This window comes from Rana temporaria, chromosome 4 (genome assembly GCF_905171775.1).
Source record: "Rana temporaria chromosome 4, aRanTem1.1, whole genome shotgun sequence".
NCBI classification, from domain to species: Eukaryota; Metazoa; Chordata; class Amphibia; order Anura; family Ranidae; genus Rana; species Rana temporaria.
In genome coordinates, this window is record NC_053492.1 from 293,008,062 (window position 1) to 293,023,908 (window position 15,847).

The window sequence follows — 15,847 nt, forward strand, 5'->3', positions numbered from 1 at the left end:
AGATACGCAACCGCTGCCCTGTTGTCTAGGCGAAGCAGAATCCTCTGACCCTTGACTTGGGATGTCAGGGAAGTTAGTGCCATAAAGGCTGCCCTCAATTCTAGGATGTTGGACACTACGCCTTGGGTGGAGAATGACCATTTCCCCTGTACCTTGGATTCCCCGCAATGGGCTGCCCAGCCCTGTCCGCTCGCATCGGACGTAATTGTGGTCCAATGTAGGGACCCCAAGTGACGGGGTCTGGAGAGGTTCTCTGGTTCTGTCCACCATTGAAGACTCTTTCGCATCAGTCCCGTGATCAGGATCGTCTGGGACAGTCGACGTTTCCTCCACTGCGCCAAGAAACCAGTCTGAAAGAATCTCAGGTGCCAATGGGTCCAAGGGACCATGGGGATGCAGGCCGACATACTGCCAATGAGGCTCAGGCATTGTGAGGCCGTTAAAACCGTACTCTGGATGGTTTTGATCACTTTCTGAATGATAGTCTCCCTCTTTGGCGGTGGCAACGACACTGTACCCCTCAGGGTGTTGAATGCTGCGCCCAAGTAGACCATCTGTTGAGTCGGTGTGAGTTGGCTCTTGCCTAGATTGACTAACCACCCTAACTCCCTTAGAGTTTGGAGCAGAATGGTTCGATGGCACATCAGTTGCTCTGGGCTGCTTGCAAGGAGTAGGATGTCGTCTAGATAATGGTACACCCTTAAGCCCTTCTCCCTCAGGGGGGCTAGGGCAGACAATAGGATTTTGGAGAATACCCTGGGAGAGGTGCACAGTCCAAAGGGTAGAGCTTGGAATTGAAGATGAGTATGACCTACTGCAAATCTCAGGTATTTCTGGACTTTCGGCTGGATTGGAACATGCAGGTATGCGTCCTGGAGGTCGACAGAGATCATCCAATCCAACGGCTGAACTGCCTGGATTATTGTCTGCAAGGATTCCATCTTGAAGCTCTCGGTGTGAATATACCGGTTGAGTCTCTTCAGGTCTATCACAGGTCTCCATCCACCTGTCCTCTTGGGGACGAGGAACAAGGTAGAGTAAAAACCTGTGAATTGCTCTGCCAAGGGCACAGGAATGGCTGCTTCCTGATGCTGGAGTGACACTAAAAAGTCTTTTAGAGCTTGAGCTTTCAGGGGAGAAGATGGAATTTCCGATCTCTTGAACGAGTTCCGAGGTGGAGTTTGAAAAAACTTCCAAGAGTGCCCCCGTTGGATAGTGGACAGAACCCAGGGGTCTTGGCAATGGGTGGCCCAGGCTGAGATGAAATGTTTTAGCCTGGCTCCCACCGGGAGTGTCAGGGTTGGCTTGGCGTCAAAAGGACTGCTTTTTCTCCTGAGGAGCCGGAGGGGCTTTCATCTTTCTGTTCAAGAAGGATTGCTGAGTGCCTCTCCAAGGTCTTCTGTTGTCTCTGAATTGACCCGAATTTCTGAAGTCTCTTGAATCTGAGCGGCGGAACCTAGAGGGACCACCTCTGAATCTTCGTGTTCTCCTGTCTTGTGGGAGCATACCAGACTTTCCTCCTGACAGCCTAGAGATTGCGTTATCCATCTTATCTCCGAAAAGCGCCTTCCCATCAAAGGGAATTTTGCACCAGCTCTGTTTGGATGAAAGGTCAGCTGACCAGGGTTTCAGCCACAAGGCCCTTTTTGCCATCACAGAGTGTAACATAGATCTCGCCGAGCATCTGATGGTATCAATGGCAGCGACTCCGACAAAGTCTGCTGATAGCCTGAGTTCCTCTAAGGCTTTTATTACGTCTTCTGTTGGGACGTTTTGACGCAGAGCAGTCTCAATGTTATCTGTCCATGACCTAATGGCATTAGAGACTGACGTGAGGGCGATGGCCGGTTTACAGGCTGCTCCTGCCGCCAAGTAGCTCCTCTTTAGTTCTAGGTCAATACGCCTGTCTATGGGATCCTTGAAGGAGGTGGAATCCTCCATTGGTAAGGTCACGTTTTTGGCAAGGCGTACTACTGATGCATCCACCACAGGCATAGAGTTTAGTGCCTGTGTTCCAGATTCTGGTAAGGGATACAACTTGTTGAGTCGGGTCAAAGAGAACTTTTTATCAGGCTTTGCCCATTCATTGAGAATGATCTGGCTTATCTCCCCCATTAACGGGAACAGAATCTGCTTCCTTTTGAGAAAGGGAAAATAGCTTGTCGCCTCTTGAGGGGGATCATCCTCTTTCCAGGAGATTGCTGACTTAACTGCCTGGATAAACGGGCTTACCAGGGAAAAGCTGAACCCTGAGGATTCTGATTCCTCTGCTGAATACTCCGAGTCATCTCCGGGTGAGGAGTCTCTGCCTGACCGATCAGTCGGTAGTACAGGTTGCCCGACTGTTGAGGGCCCCGGGAGACTGGGTTCCACATTCTGAGTCTGTGGTACCTGCGAGGTCGGCTGAACAGGGACAGCAGCCAAGAGCTTGGAGAAGGAGTCTCTCATAGCTTTGTCCAGCAGTTCTACTGCCTGCCGATTTTCCTGCTCGCGGCTGGACGCATAGTCCGTAAAGCAGTCCTTACAAACTACCTTGTCGGGTAGTGGCGTAGCCCCGCATGTCCAACACTTCTTCCTTCTTTGACTTCTTGAAGATGGAGAGTGATCATGACCCCTGGATCTTGACCTCTGAGATCTATGGCGTGGAGATCGGGATCTTCGCCTTGATGAGTGGGACCGGTGTCGCGAGGAATCCGATCTGCGGACTGGGCTGTCATTATCACGAGATCTTGATGACTTTCTGGTCCTCTTGGAGTGGGCAGGGCTACGATGTAAGGAACTCACGTTAGAAAAACAGTGAGGGCACTTTTTTTTTTTTTTTTTTAAATACTCACGTATCGTTGGTCCATACCTAATGGTGTGAGGATCTTTGTTACGCGGTGAATGACTCATTGTTAGAGCTTGGGCGGAAGGATCGGCTGCAAAAATTGTAGAGAGGCCGCAAAAAATAAATAAATAAATAGATAATAAATAAATAATTAATAATAATAATAATAATAATATTTGCGACATTGAATAACGGACAAGCAAGCACCTGTCTGCAACCTTCAGACAGGTGCTGCTATGTCCGCACTTTTCCCCCATCTCCTTGCTTCTTACCAACAATCTCTGGGGCTGAAAACCTAGCAGGGCTTAGATCTGTCACTGCAGCAACAGTCAAGCCCTGTTCTAGGTCTCTATTTAAACTCTCCTGAGGGAATCTTCCCCCAGGATCCGCCCCCAGCCAAAAGACTGGAAACAAGGGCAAAAAAGCCCTGTTTCCAGAATCCAAAATGGCCGCCGCGTCCCGTGACGTCACCGCGCATGCGCCGCGCACGCGCCGCGCATGCGCAGAAGCGCCGGCGCCCGTGACACAGGAAGTACTGCGTCAGGGCGCCGGGATCCCCAGAAACTGTAAGTGGCAATGCACTGGTAGTGTGGGCGCCGACCAGCACGGCCCCCCCCCCCGCCATAGCAAGGGATCAGCTGCATCCAGAGACACCTGATACAGGTCAGCCCAGAGTGTCAGGGCGACAGGGCACCCACAGAAGATTTAAGGTTTTTTTTTTTTTTTTTTGCACAGCATTACAGTTTGAAAGAAAAAAACATATATACAGCACAGCATAAGGAAAACAGAAAAGGAAAGCAAAGCCCTGGGGTAGTGGAGCCGATCCTTCCACAGCTTCCGTGTCATTTTATAGGTGCTCCTGGCAGTTTGCGTTCCTATGAGGAAACTCTGCGATGCGACCCCAACAGATCCACAGAGGGGTCTCCCAGCTTATTAGCGCTATTAGCGGCCCAAGAACAGGGACTGCGCTCGGGAAAGGCTAAACCCGGCGGACGCTGCCGACTGCAGAGGTATGGACATACTTCTACTCTTCACCAGTACAAGAAGGTATGGAGGAAAAAAAGGAGAATGTTGGGGGAGGGGCTATGCCTTTAATTTATTCTATTCACTAGTCCTGAGGGAGGAGTCGAGGCGGAGCTCTATCACTAGTATGCTGCCATGGAGGCACCAGGAAAGACTTGTTATGCCTTTCAGAAAATATCTTGAGGTATTTGCTTTCCAAAATATAGTCATTTTGTGGAGGTTTTCACTGACCTGGTGCTCCAGGACCTCCAAAAATTGATAGGTAGTGAGGAAATTAGATGCGTAATTTATGCATACTTTATGCATGCTCTTTGAAAGCCTAAGGCCACGTACACACGATCGGTTAAACCGATGAGAACGGTCTGATGGACCGTTTTCATTGGTCCAAACCGATCGTGTGTGGGCCCCATCGGTTATTTATCCATAGGTTAAAAAAAAGCAATCTTGTTTTAAATTTAACCGATGGATACCTAACCGATAGAAAAAAAAAAAACGATCGTTTGTATGCATGACCATTGGTTAAAATTCCACGCATGCTCAGAATCAAGTCGACGCATGCTTGGAAGCATTGAACTTCGTTTTTTTCAGCACGTCGTTGTGTTTTACGTCACCGCGTTCTGACACGATCGTTTTTTAACCAATGGTGTGTAGGCACGACTTACCATCAGTCAGCTTTATCGCTTAACCGATGAAAACGGTCCATCAGACCGTTTTCATCGGATGGACCGATCGTGTGTACAGGGCTTAAGGGTGCTCTTTGGATTTAGGGACCCACTATACATCTAGGCCATGAAAAAAAATCTCACACATGTTGTATCTCCATATTTAGGAGGCATAGTAAAATGTGTTTTGGGGTGTAATTGTAAGTATTGTGTGCTGTGTATTAGTATGCTGTGTGTGAGGCCCCGTACACACGGATGGATAATCCGCTGAAAACGGTCCGCCGGACCGTTTTCAGCGGACATGTCCGCCCGGAGATTTCTGTCTGATGGTTGTACACACCATCAGACAGAAATCCGCGCGTAAACAATACGCGGGGCGTGGCCGCGCCGTCGCCGCGACGATGACGCAGCGACATGGGCGGCCCTGGAAGTTCAAAGCTTCCACGCATGCGTCAAATCAGTACGACGCATTCGAGGGATGGCGGTCGGTCGGACGTGTCCGGTGAGTCTGTACAGATGACCAAACACGTCCGACGGACAGGTTTCCAGCGGATAGATTTCTTAGCATGCTAAGAAATTTTTATCCGCTTGAAACTGTCCGATCCGCCGGACAATTGTCCGCTCGGGCCTACACACGACCGGATCTGTCCGCTGGAACTGGTCTGGCGGACCAGTTTCAGCGGATCGATCCGGTCGTGTATACAGGGCCTTAGAAATATCCTATTAAATTAACAACTTTTGTAAAAAAAATTAAATACAAATATTTTCATTCAAAATTTTCCAAAAATTTTGCGCTGGAGGGGCAGAGCAGAGAGCAGTTGACACAGTGACCAGCTCTCTGCTCAGCGAAGACTGAGAACTCCGTGATCAGCAGTCTTTGTTCATTTCTTGGTTTTGGAGGAATAATCCACCTAGAGAATGTCCTTGTGGCCCCACTCTAGTTCGCTTTGGAGGTAAAGCAAAGGAGTATTCACCCAGAGCACGAATCCGATCATGGATGGGTTACGAGCTTCCCTTTGATCGCCATGACTGGATCGTAGATCGTTGTGGGCAGGATGTCCGCTATGTTATTGACTACTATGACGGAGGAGAAGTGGATAAAAACTATCAGTTTTCGATCTTGGATGTCCGTCCTGCTTTTGACTCCATGACTGCCGTGTGGGATAGAATGAAAGTGGCCTGGTGGCGTTGGACCTCTTAATCTATTGGGAATAATCTTTATTGGGCAATCCTGAGAAAGACCGAAAAAGATGAAATGACAGCAGTGCTTTATTGCAAAACCCCTTTTTTGCAGATGTTACAAATATGCAGCTAAATATTTAATGTATATGGGAAGGTGAACATGTAAACAAAATTAAAAATAAACATTCTCAAATTTAAAAAAAAAAAAAAAAATCCAAAAATTTAGAGCAAAAAAAATGAAGTCTTCAGAAGACTTATTATGCCTTGTGGTGGTCATTTTGTGGGTTCTCCCACTGTCCTAGTGCTCCAGAGCCTCCACAAATGTGACCTGGTATCCCCATACTCAGGAGGCATAGAAAAAATGTGTTTTGGAGTGCAATTATTATTATTAGTATGCCTATACTCTGTGTGAGAAATAATTACAACTTTGTGATAAAAAAGGTTTTTCATTTCTTAATTTTCCATTAGTGACAATAGAATTACAACTTCCAAAAACAAATCATGCCTTACTAAATACCTTGGATTGATGGTTTTCCAAAAAGGGTTTTCTTTTTTTTTGGGGTGGAGGGGGGGCTGAGTATTAGTGCTGTCCTGGCATTTTAAGGCCTCAAGAAATGAGATAAGCAGTCAGTACATCAGAAATGATCAGTTTTCAAATATACTGTATATACCATAGCTTGTAGACTGAACATAAAGTGGAGTTCCACCCCAAATTTTTTTTTTTAATCCAAAAATCTAAAAAAATAAAATGTTTTTTACTTACCCGAAAAAGCTGTTGCTATGCGGAACTCCTGAATCTGCCTGTTCATCCTCCACGGTGGATCATCTTCCTCATCCTACACTCTGTTTCTTCTTGTGAATGGGGCGCGCTGCATTCTGGGAACTGTGTGTATCCCAGAAAGCAGCCGGCCCATTCACAAAGCGCCACGGTGCTCGCGCATGCGCAGTAGGAAACGGGCAGTGAAGCCGCACAGCTTCACTGCCTGTTTCCCTTACTGTGGATGGCAGTGCCTGGAGCTGCCAGGATTGAGGATCGGCCTCAGCGGGGGCCGACATCGCTGGCGACTAGGACAGGTAGTGTCCTTATTAAAAGTCAGCAGCTACAGTGTTAGTAGCTGCTGACTTTTAATTTTTTTTTTTTTCACCGGACCTCCGCTTTTACATAACTTTCACACAGACTAAAAAATATATGCTGAGTTGGGTTATTTTTACCTTAAAAATGTAGCAGAATAAATTTTGGCTTAAATGTATTAATAAAGATTATTTATTTGCAACCAAAACTAAGAATTCAGTATTTTTTGTTTATGTAGCAAAAAATAACAACCCAGTGGTGATTACATATGATCAAAAGAAAACTCTATCTGTCTAAAACAAATGATAAAAAATTCATTTGGGTACAGTATTGCATGACTGAGCAATTGTCATTTGAAGTGTGGTAGCGCTAAAAAGTGTTAAAAGTGTCCGTACTCGAAGTGGTTGACGTAAAGATGCAAAGCCAAAACACAAAATATATTTAAGCATACATATAACCATAGCTCACAGGTGGAAGAAGAAGAAGAAGAAGAAGAAGAAGAAGAAGAAGAAGAAGAAGAAGAAGAAGATACAAGAAGAAGATACAAGAAGAAGAAGAAGAAGAAGATACAAGAAGAAGAAGAAGAAGATACAAGAAGAAGATACAAGAAGAAGAAGAAGAAGAAGATACAAGAAGAAGAAGAAGATACAAGAAGAAGAAGATACAAGAAGAAGAAGAAGATACAAGAAGAAGAAGAAGAAGATACAAGAAGAAGAAGAAGAAGAAGATACAAGAAGAAGAAGAAGATACAAGAAGAAGAAGAAGATACAAGAAGAAGAAGATACAAGAAGAAGAAGATACAAGAAGAAGATACAAGAAGAAGAAGATACAAGAAGAAGATACAAGAAGATACAAGAAGAAGAAGATACAAGAAGATACAAGAAGAAGAAGAAGATACAAGAAGAAGAAGATACAAGAAGAAGATACAAGAAGATACAAGAAGAAGAAGATACAAGAAGAAGAAGATACAAGAAGAAGAAGATACAAGAAGAAGAAGAAGATACAAGAAGAAGAAGAAGATACAAGAAGAAGAAGAAGATACAAGAAGAAGAAGAAGATACAAGAAGAAGAAGAAGATACAAGAAGAAGAAGATACAAGAAGAAGAAGAAGATACAAGAAGAAGAAGATACAAGAAGAAGAAGATACAAGAAGAAGAAGATACAAGAAGAAGATACAAGAAGATACAAGAAGAAGAAGATACAAGAAGAAGAAGATACAAGAAGAAGATACAAGAAGAAGAAGAAGATACAAGAAGAAGATACAAGAAGAAGAAGAAGATACAAGAAGAAGATACAAGAAGAAGAAGAAGATACAAGAAGAAGATACAAGAAGAAGAAAAAGATACAAGAAGAAGATACAAGAAGAAGAAGAAGAAGAAGAAGAAGATACAAGAAGAAGAAGAAGATACAAGAAGAAGAAGAAGATACAAGAAGAAGAAGAAGAAGATACAAGAAGAAGAAGAAGATACAAGAAGAAGAAGATACAAGAAGAAGAAGATACAAGAAGAAGAAGATACAAGAAGATACAAGAAGAAGAAGATACAAGAAGAAGAAGATACAAGAAGAAGAAGATACAAGAAGAAGAAGATACAAGAAGAAGAAGCTACAAGAAGAAGATACAAGAAGATACAAGAAGAAGAAGATACAAGAAGAAGAAGATACAAGAAGAAGAAGAAGATACAAGAAGAAGAAGAAGATACAAGAAGAAGAAGAAGATACAAGAAGAAGAAGAAGATACAAGAAGAAGAAGATACAAGAAGAAGAAGAAGATACAAGAAGAAGAAGATACAAGAAGAAGAAGATACAAGAAGAAGATACAAGAAGATACAAGAAGAAGAAGATACAAGAAGTATCTTTTGGCTTAAATTTTGGCTTAAATGTATTAATAAAGATTATTTATTTGCAACCAAAACTAAGAATTCAGTATTTTTTGTTTATGTAGCAAAAAATAACAACCCAGTGGTGATTACATATGATCAAAAGAAAACTCTATCTGTCTAAAACAAATGATAAAAAATTCATTTGGGTACAGTATTGCATGACTGAGCAATTGTCATTTGAAGTGTGGTAGCGCTAAAAAGTGTTAAAAGTGTCCGTACTCGAAGTGGTTGACGTAAAGATGCAAAGCCAAAACACAAAATATATTTAAGCATACATATAACCATAGCTCACAGGTGGAAGAAGAAGAAGAAGAAGAAGAAGAAGAAGAAGAAGAAGAAGAAGAAGAAGATACAAGAAGAAGATACAAGAAGAAGAAGAAGAAGAAGATACAAGAAGAAGAAGAAGAAGATACAAGAAGAAGAAGAAGATACAAGAAGAAGAAGAAGAAGAAGATACAAGAAGAAGAAGAAGAAGATACAAGAAGAAGAAGAAGAAGATACAAGAAGAAGAAGAAGAAGATACAAGAAGAAGAAGAAGATACAAGAAGAAGAAGAAGATACAAGAAGAAGAAGAAGATACAAGAAGAAGAAGATACAAGAAGAAGAAGATACAAGAAGAAGAAGATACAAGAAGAAGATACAAGAAGATACAAGAAGAAGAAGATACAAGAAGAAGAAGATACAAGAAGAAGAAGATACAAGAAGAAGAAGATACAAGAAGAAGATACAAGAAGAAGAAGATACAAGAAGAAGATACAAGAAGAAGAAGAAGATACAAGAAGAAGAAGATACAAGAAGAAGAAGAAGATACAAGAAGAAGAAGAAGATACAAGAAGAAGAAGAAGAAGATACAAGAAGAAGAAGAAGATACAAGAAGAAGAAGATACAAGAAGAAGAAGAAGATACAAGAAGAAGAAGATACAAGAAGAAGAAGATACAAGAAGAAGATACAAGAAGATACAAGAAGAAGAAGATACAAGAAGAAGAAGATACAAGAAGAAGATACAAGAAGAAGAAGAAGATACAAGAAGAAGATACAAGAAGAAGAAGAAGATACAAGAAGAAGATACAAGAAGAAGAAGAAGATACAAGAAGAAGATACAAGAAGAAGAAGAAGATACAAGAAGAAGATACAAGAAGAAGAAGAAGAAGATACAAGAAGAAGAAGAAGATACAAGAAGAAGAAGATACAAGAAGAAGAAGAAGATACAAGAAGAAGAAGAAGATACAAGAAGAAGAAGATACAAGAAGAAGAAGATACAAGAAGAAGAAGATACAAGAAGATACAAGAAGAAGAAGATACAAGAAGAAGAAGATACAAGAAGAAGAAGATACAAGAAGAAGAAGATACAAGAAGAAGATACAAGAAGATACAAGAAGAAGAAGATACAAGAAGAAGAAGATACAAGAAGAAGAAGATACAAGAAGAAGAAGAAGATACAAGAAGAAGAAGAAGATACAAGAAGAAGAAGAAGATACAAGAAGAAGAAGAAGATACAAGAAGAAGAAGATACAAGAAGAAGAAGAAGATACAAGAAGAAGAAGATACAAGAAGAAGAAGATACAAGAAGAAGATACAAGAAGATACAAGAAGAAGAAGATACAAGAAGAAGAAGATACAAGAAGAAGATACAAGAAGAAGAAGAAGATACAAGAAGAAGATACAAGAAGAAGAAGAAGATACAAGAAGAAGATACAAGAAGAAGAAGAAGAAGATACAAGAAGAAGATACAAGAAGAAGAAGAAGAAGATACAAGAAGAAGAAGAAGAAGATACAAGAAGAAGAAGATACAAGAAGAAGAAGAAGATACAAGAAGAAGAAGAAGATACAAGAAGAAGATACAAGAAGAAGAAGAAGATACAAGAAGAAGATACAAGAAGAAGAAGAAGATACAAGAAGAAGATACAAGAAGAAGAAGAAGATACAAGAAGAAGATACAAGAAGAAGAAGAAGATACAAGAAGAAGAAGATACAAGAAGAAGAAGATACAAGAAGAAGAAGAAGATACAAGAAGAAGAAGATACAAGAAGAAGAAGATACAAGAAGAAGATACAAGAAGATACAAGAAGAAGAAGATACAAGAAGAAGAAGATACAAGAAGAAGATACAAGAAGAAGAAGAAGATACAAGAAGAAGAAGATACAAGAAGAAGAAGATACAAGAAGAAGAAGATACAAGAAGAAGAAGATACAAGAAGAAGAAGAAGAAGATACAAGAAGAAGAAGAAGATACAAGAAGAAGAAGAAGATACAAGAAGAAGAAGAAGATACAAGAAGAAGAAGAAGATACAAGAAGAAGAAGATACAAGAAGAAGAAGAAGATACAAGAAGAAGAAGATACAAGAAGAAGATACAAGAAGATACAAGAAGAAGATACAAGAAGAAGAAGATACAAGAAGAAGATACAAGAAGAAGAAGAAGATACAAGAAGAAGATACAAGAAGAAGAAGAAGATACAAGAAGAAGATACAAGAAGAAGAAGAAGATACAAGAAGAAGAAGAAGATACAAGAAGGAGAAGAAGATACAAGAAGGAGAAGAAGATACAAGAAGAAGAAGATACAAGAAGAAGATACAAGAAGAAGAAGAAGATACAAGAAGGAGAAGAAGATACAAGAAGAAGAAGAAGATACAAGAAGAAGAAGAAGATACAAGAAGAAGATACAAGAAGAAGAAGATACAAGAAGAAGAAGATACAAGAAGACGAAGATACAAGAAGAAGAAGATACAAGAAGAAGAAGATACAAGAAGAAGAAGATACAAGAAGATACAAGAAGAAGAAGATACAAGAAGATACAAGAAGAAGAAGATACAAGAAGAAGAAGATACAAGAAGATACAAGAAGAAGAAGATACAAGAAGAAGAAGATACAAGAAGAAGAAGATACAAGAAGATACAAGAAGAAGAAGATACAAGAAGAAGATACAAGAAGAAGAAGATACAAGAAGAAGAAGAAGATACAAGAAGAAGAAGATACAAGAAGAAGAAGAAGATACAAGAAGAAGAAGATACAAGAAGAAGAAGATACAAGAAGAAGATACAAGAAGATACAAGAAGAAGAAGATACAAGAAGAAGAAGATACAAGAAGAAGATACAAGAAGAAGAAGAAGATACAAGAAGAAGATACAAGAAGAAGAAGAAGATACAAGAAGAAGATACAAGAAGAAGAAGAAGAAGATACAAGAAGAAGATACAAGAAGAAGAAGAAGAAGATACAAGAAGAAGAAGAAGAAGATACAAGAAGAAGAAGATACAAGAAGAAGAAGAAGATACAAGAAGAAGAAGAAGATACAAGAAGAAGATACAAGAAGAAGAAGAAGATACAAGAAGAAGATACAAGAAGAAGAAGAAGATACAAGAAGAAGATACAAGAAGAAGAAGAAGATACAAGAAGAAGATACAAGAAGAAGAAGAAGATACAAGAAGAAGAAGATACAAGAAGAAGAAGATACAAGAAGAAGAAGAAGATACAAGAAGAAGAAGATACAAGAAGAAGAAGATACAAGAAGAAGATACAAGAAGATACAAGAAGAAGAAGATACAAGAAGAAGAAGATACAAGAAGAAGATACAAGAAGAAGAAGAAGATACAAGAAGAAGAAGATACAAGAAGAAGAAGATACAAGAAGAAGAAGATACAAGAAGAAGAAGATACAAGAAGAAGAAGAAGATACAAGAAGAAGAAGAAGATACAAGAAGAAGAAGAAGATACAAGAAGAAGAAGAAGATACAAGAAGAAGAAGAAGATACAAGAAGAAGAAGATACAAGAAGAAGAAGAAGATACAAGAAGAAGAAGATACAAGAAGAAGATACAAGAAGATACAAGAAGAAGATACAAGAAGAAGAAGATACAAGAAGAAGATACAAGAAGAAGAAGAAGATACAAGAAGAAGATACAAGAAGAAGAAGAAGATACAAGAAGAAGATACAAGAAGAAGAAGAAGATACAAGAAGAAGAAGAAGATACAAGAAGGAGAAGAAGATACAAGAAGGAGAAGAAGATACAAGAAGAAGAAGATACAAGAAGAAGATACAAGAAGAAGAAGAAGATACAAGAAGGAGAAGAAGATACAAGAAGAAGAAGAAGATACAAGAAGAAGAAGAAGATACAAGAAGAAGATACAAGAAGAAGAAGATACAAGAAGAAGAAGATACAAGAAGACGAAGATACAAGAAGAAGAAGATACAAGAAGAAGAAGATACAAGAAGAAGAAGATACAAGAAGATACAAGAAGAAGAAGATACAAGAAGATACAAGAAGAAGAAGATACAAGAAGAAGAAGATACAAGAAGATACAAGAAGAAGAAGATACAAGAAGAAGAAGATACAAGAAGAAGAAGATACAAGAAGATACAAGAAGAAGAAGATACAAGAAGAAGATACAAGAAGAAGAAGATACAAGAAGAAGAAGATACAAGAAGAAGAAGATACAAGAAGATACAAGAAGAAGATACAAGAAGAAGAAGAAGATACAAGAAGAAGAAGATACAAGAAGAAGAAGATACAAGAAGAAGAAGATACAAGAAAGAGGATGTATAATATCAACATACAGTATACTGTATTTACTTATCACTAATAAAACAATATTGTGTTCAATATTTAACCCATCTTGATGCAGGCAGTCTCAAAAATCAGTTTCTTTTGACAACAATCTAATTAAATTACTTATTCTCCAATGGCTAGTAATTTCATCAATTCCCAGTACTGTAATAACCTAGAATCCACATGTTCCTTGAAACCCACTGAGACTGCATAAGCCTTGCCTCTATGGGCCAGATTCACAAAAGGGATACGACGGCGTATCTGCTGATACGCCGTCGTATCCCTGTTTCTATCTATGCGACTGTTTCATAGAATCAGTTACGCATAGATATCCCTAAGATCCGACAGGTGTAATAGTTTTAAACTGTCGGATCTTAGGATGCAGTACCGTGGCCGCCGCTGGGGGGAGTTCGCGTCGTAAACCAGCGTCGGGTATGCAAATTAGCAGTTACGGCGATCCACTAAACTTTTTCCCGTCGTTACGTCGCCGCAAGTGTTAGCTTGCCGTCGCAAAGACAGGGCACCTTTTACAAAGTGTAAAATTACTACACCATGTAAAAGTATACCCGTCTTTCCCGGCGCAAGTCTTTTTTTCACGTCGCGATTCACAAAACGTCGGCACGTCGTAATTTTGCGCAAAGCACGTTGGGAAATTTGCATCGGGAGCATGCGCAGTACGTCCGCCGCGGGAGCGTGCCTAATTTTGGCCCACCTTGCGCCGGACGGATTTAGGATACACCGCCGCAAATTTCCAGGTAAGTGCTTTGTGGATCGGACACTTAGACAGAAAATTTGAGGCGGTGTAACCTAAATCGGTTACGTTACGCTGCGCCCGGGCTACGTGAATCTGGCCCTATATTTCTAGGTTTCAACAGATACATGAAGGGCAGTTATGCTTCTGTTTGACCTATAAATAAGTGCTTATAGTTTTCCATTAGCTGGGCATTGTTGGAGGCAATTTATTTTGCTATTGATGACAATAACCACTTGATGATGGTTCATTTATATGTTTTACAGGATGATTTTTTGTAGGATGTACAATAAACATTGGTTACTTTAAATTTCCCTAATAAGTCCCTTTACAGAGATCCTTCTATTTATATATACGGGTATATGTAGAATCTCTTTTATGTTTATGTTATGAATATGTCCTGCCATCTTTTTGTTCAACCATACTTTATTATGGCCTTTATACTGCAAGCCACAAGGGCACTGCAGTATACAGTATATATCATATTTAACCCAATAATCCTCATTCTTTGAGCGTAACCACTGTTACAAACGTTTTTCTCCTTCTAAAAGTATATATTTTTTTTATTAGGGGATGTATAGCAATTTTTACTACCTTGTCTCTAATTGCTGTTGCCTTTCTGTATACCAATTTTGGTTTACTTGTGACAACTATTAAGTATTTTGTTCTTCTTTATTATAAGCCAATATTTGAATAAAACAATTTTTTTATGTCATGGTTATACAATAAAGTCTGGCAGCTTACCTGTCTCATGTGTCCATTAGAGGCCTGACCCTCTTTCTGGTTGTCTTTTATCACCTTCCTCCCTGTATGCCCCCACCCAGGCCATTCCAGGAAGTTTATATTAACTGTTTCACTACAGGTCTGCAGTGCTGTTCAACCTTTGTTTGTAGCTTGTTCCTGTCTGCAGTGTGTTACGTTTACCTTCCTGTGTACCGACCTTGGCTCGTCTCTGACTTCTCCTGTTTGCCTGTTTCCCTGACCCTTGGCCTGTTCCTTGTTTACCCTTGTCTGCCACTTGCCCCGACTTCGGCTTACCCATCACTATCGCTTGTCCTGTTTGCTGCTTTCCCTCTCTCCCTTTGGAGCGTGACCTTGGGGACCCCAGGGGCCGTGACCTGGATCCAGCTGCGGCGAAGGCCATCCTCACCACCAGAGGCTCTGGTGAACACAAAGCTGGGTCTTAGACTCCGCGCCCTGGGGAATCTTGGGCTCACGCTTCCTCTCTGATCGCAGCAGTTGGCCATAGGGTTCACTACGCTGTGGTGCATCCCTGACCCCAACGGGGTGCACTTGTCACCTGGCCACAGGTGACCAGACATTTTACCTCTTTGCATTGCACATAAAATCCTGTCTCAACTTCCTTTTTATCTTCCCTCTCTTTTCTTTTCTTAAGCAATACCTACTTTTAATGATCAATTTGGAATAAAATCCCACTTTTGGAACTGTAAAATTTTAGTGATGCACTTCTATTTTATTAAAACTTAAGACAAAATTCTGTCTGAGGTAATTCTGCAACAGTCTCATATACACCTTACAGACAGTTACACAAAGTTGTGCTATTTGTTGTATAGATCATATTGACCCCCACATATCACTGTAAAGAGGACCTGTCATGCTTATTACTATTACAAGGAATGTTTACATTCCTTGTAATAGGAATAAAAGTGATAATTTGTATTTATATTTTTAAAGTGTCAAAGTAAAAAAAAGAAAGTATAATTAAGAATATATTTTTTTAAAGTGCCCCTGTCCCCGTGTGTTTGCATGCAGAAGCAGATGCATAAGTAAGGCCCGCACACATATGAAAACGGTGTTCAAACCACACATGTGAGGTGTCACCGTGAACTTTTGAGCAAGAGCAATAATTCTAGCCCTAGACCTCCTCTGTTACTCAATTCATGTAA

At 40.2% G+C, this 15,847-nt stretch overlaps 1 protein-coding gene across 1 annotated transcript; it reads right to left on the reverse strand.

The window, feature by feature from the left end:
* Positions 1-1,311: 1,311 nt before the first annotated feature.
* Positions 1,312-2,935, reverse strand: LOC120935725. Its single transcript, XM_040347785.1, has 2 exons — positions 2,852-2,935; positions 1,312-2,764 (listed from the first exon to the last, which is right to left on the reverse strand). Exons 1-2 carry the CDS (start codon positions 2,890-2,892, stop codon positions 1,312-1,314), a joined length of 1,494 nt encoding a protein of 497 aa, XP_040203719.1. The 5' UTR covers positions 2,893-2,935.
* Positions 2,936-15,847: the final 12,912 nt, after the last annotated feature.

What these genes read in the sequence shown, in the direction of transcription:
- LOC120935725 (XM_040347785.1), bottom strand. Translation starts at nt 2,892, where the DNA reads ATGAGTCATTCACCGCGTAACAAAGATCCTCACACCATTAG. An exon ending in AAAGATCCTCACACCATTAG is followed by an intron (nt 2,765 to 2,851) that starts GTATGGACCAAC and finishes CTTACATCGTAG; the next exon opens with CCCTGCCCACTCCAAGAGGA.